The sequence below is a fragment of the Mesoplodon mirus genome (assembly GCF_964341445.2).
Source record: "Mesoplodon mirus genome assembly, chromosome: 2".
NCBI lineage: Eukaryota > Metazoa > Chordata > Mammalia > Artiodactyla > Ziphiidae > Mesoplodon > Mesoplodon mirus.
Genome location: NC_138977.1, coordinates 211,890,911 through 211,892,963, shown reverse-complemented (window position 1 = coordinate 211,892,963; position 2,053 = coordinate 211,890,911). Strand labels below are relative to the sequence as shown.

The 2,053-nt window shown below is 39.6% G+C and overlaps 1 protein-coding gene across 1 annotated transcript; it reads left to right on the top strand.

Annotated features, from left to right (window-relative positions):
* Positions 1-1,126: 1,126 nt before the first annotated feature.
* Positions 1,127-1,414, top strand: LOC309794192 (small ribosomal subunit protein eS21-like; the record flags this gene model as incomplete). Its single annotated transcript, XM_082605389.1, has 1 exon — positions 1,127-1,414. The coding sequence occupies one exon, from the start codon at positions 1,127-1,129 to the stop codon at positions 1,412-1,414; it is 288 nt and encodes a 95-aa protein (XP_082461515.1).
* Positions 1,415-2,053: the final 639 nt, after the last annotated feature.

Here is a 2,053-nt window from a genome sequence, read left to right as displayed (position 1 = left end):
TGATTATTGTCCACAGCATAGGCCTGGTCCTGTCGAGATTAGAGTTCTTTAATTTAGGTGCCCTGGGATAGCAGCTGTTTTTAGGCCTAAAGAAGGTATAGCTCATGAGTGTAAAACATTTTCCGTTGAAACTAATACTTGATGACTAGCTCTATACTACTCGGTTGTTGACTTCTATTAGTCATAATTCTCCTGGTTTTAGATCTGATGTGGGAATTGTAGAGGAGTCAGAATTAAAATCTTCATAATCTGTGTATTCATAGCTTCAGAATCATTGATGGCCCATAGTTTTTATGGTTAGGGAAGGGTTACTGATTTCATGTATCATGAAAAGGATTCATACTGATGATAGGGCAATTATAATGATGGCTGATAAATGGTTCAAATTGTCTTGTGCATCTGGTGTACGTGTATGAGTCAGTTTAGTTGTCAATATTAGTTAAGTTCTATTTTAAAAATGCATATTAATGTGTGATCATGAAAATGTAAAAGTTCTTCCATGACAGGTAACGTTGCATCTTGAGAGCCTAGTTGAAATGGATGTGCCATAGTGATATACAAGATTTTTGCCTGTGATTTAACTTTGATGCAGTTACATAACTTATTTTTATCTCATTTATTGAGAAAGACAGAATCGTCATGGTGTTGGCTTGAAACTGGTTGAAAAGAATTCGATTCCTTCCTTCCTTATTTTAAACTTACATAACTAGGATCTTCAAACATAGGATATGGTGGACAGCATCCATGTAACCATTGTAGGTTAGTAGTTGTTACTCTACTGAGACTTCTCATTTGAATGCAAGGGCTTCTCAAATTATAAAGATTATTAGCATTACTGCCGTTAATGAGACGCATGAGCCTATAGATGAAAGATTTCATGTTGTGTGTGCATCAGCGTAGTTGGAGTAATGTAGTGACATCCCTGAAAGGCCAAGAAAGTGCTGCGGGAAGAAGATCATATTTACTACTGCTGATATAACAATGAAGGGAATTTTTGCTCGTGTTGTTAAGTGTATAAGCTGAGAATAGTGGAAATCAGTGCATGAAGCCTCCTATAATAGTGAACACTGCTGCTTTTTTTTCCTGCGCTCACACTCATTGTGGTGCCACCAGACGCTCCCTCAACATGCAGAGCGATGCCAGCGAGTTCGTGGACCTGTACATGCTGCGAAAATGCTCCGCCAGCAACCGCGTCATCAGCGCCAAGGACCATGTGTCCATCCAGATGAAAGTGGCCGAGGTTGACAAGGTGACAGGCAGGTTCAACAGCCAGTTTAAAACCTACGCTATCTGCGGGACCATTCGCAAGATGGGTGAGTCAGATGACTCCATTCTCCGACTGGCCAAGGCAAACGGCATCGTCTCAAAGAACTTCTGCCTAGAGAGGAAGCTGGATGTGGAATGTTTGTCATAAATAAATAGTGAACACTGCTCCCATTGACATTACATAATGGAAGTGTGCTACTTCGTAGTATGTACCATGGAGGACGATGTCCAGGGATGAATTAGCTAAGACCATTCCTGTTACACAACCTACTGTAAAAAGAAAAAGCCTAAAGCTCATAATAGAGTGGGAGATCATGTAATATTACCTCCATGAAGAGTTGCTAATCAGCTAAATACTTTTACTCCTGTCAGGATAGAAATAATTACTTTAGCTGATGTAAAGTATGTTCATGGGTTGACATCTATCCCTACTCTAAACATATGATGGGTCCACAAGATAAGTCCTAAAAAGCCAGTGGACATGACTCACACTATTCCCATATATGCGAAAGGCTCTTTTTGTCCTAAATAGTATGTAATATGTGAGATTATTCCAAACCCTGGTAGGCTACAAATAACAGACTTCAGGGTGACCAAAGAATCAGAATAGGTGTTGGTATAGGATTGGGTCTCCTCCTGCAGGGCCAAAGAAAGTAGTGTTTATATTTCTTTCTGTTAACCATATGGTAATTTCGGCTGCTAGAACTGAGAGTGATAATGATAGTAATATGGCTAGAATTAGGGCAGCTCAAACAAATAATGGTGTTTGGTACTGAGATATGTCTGC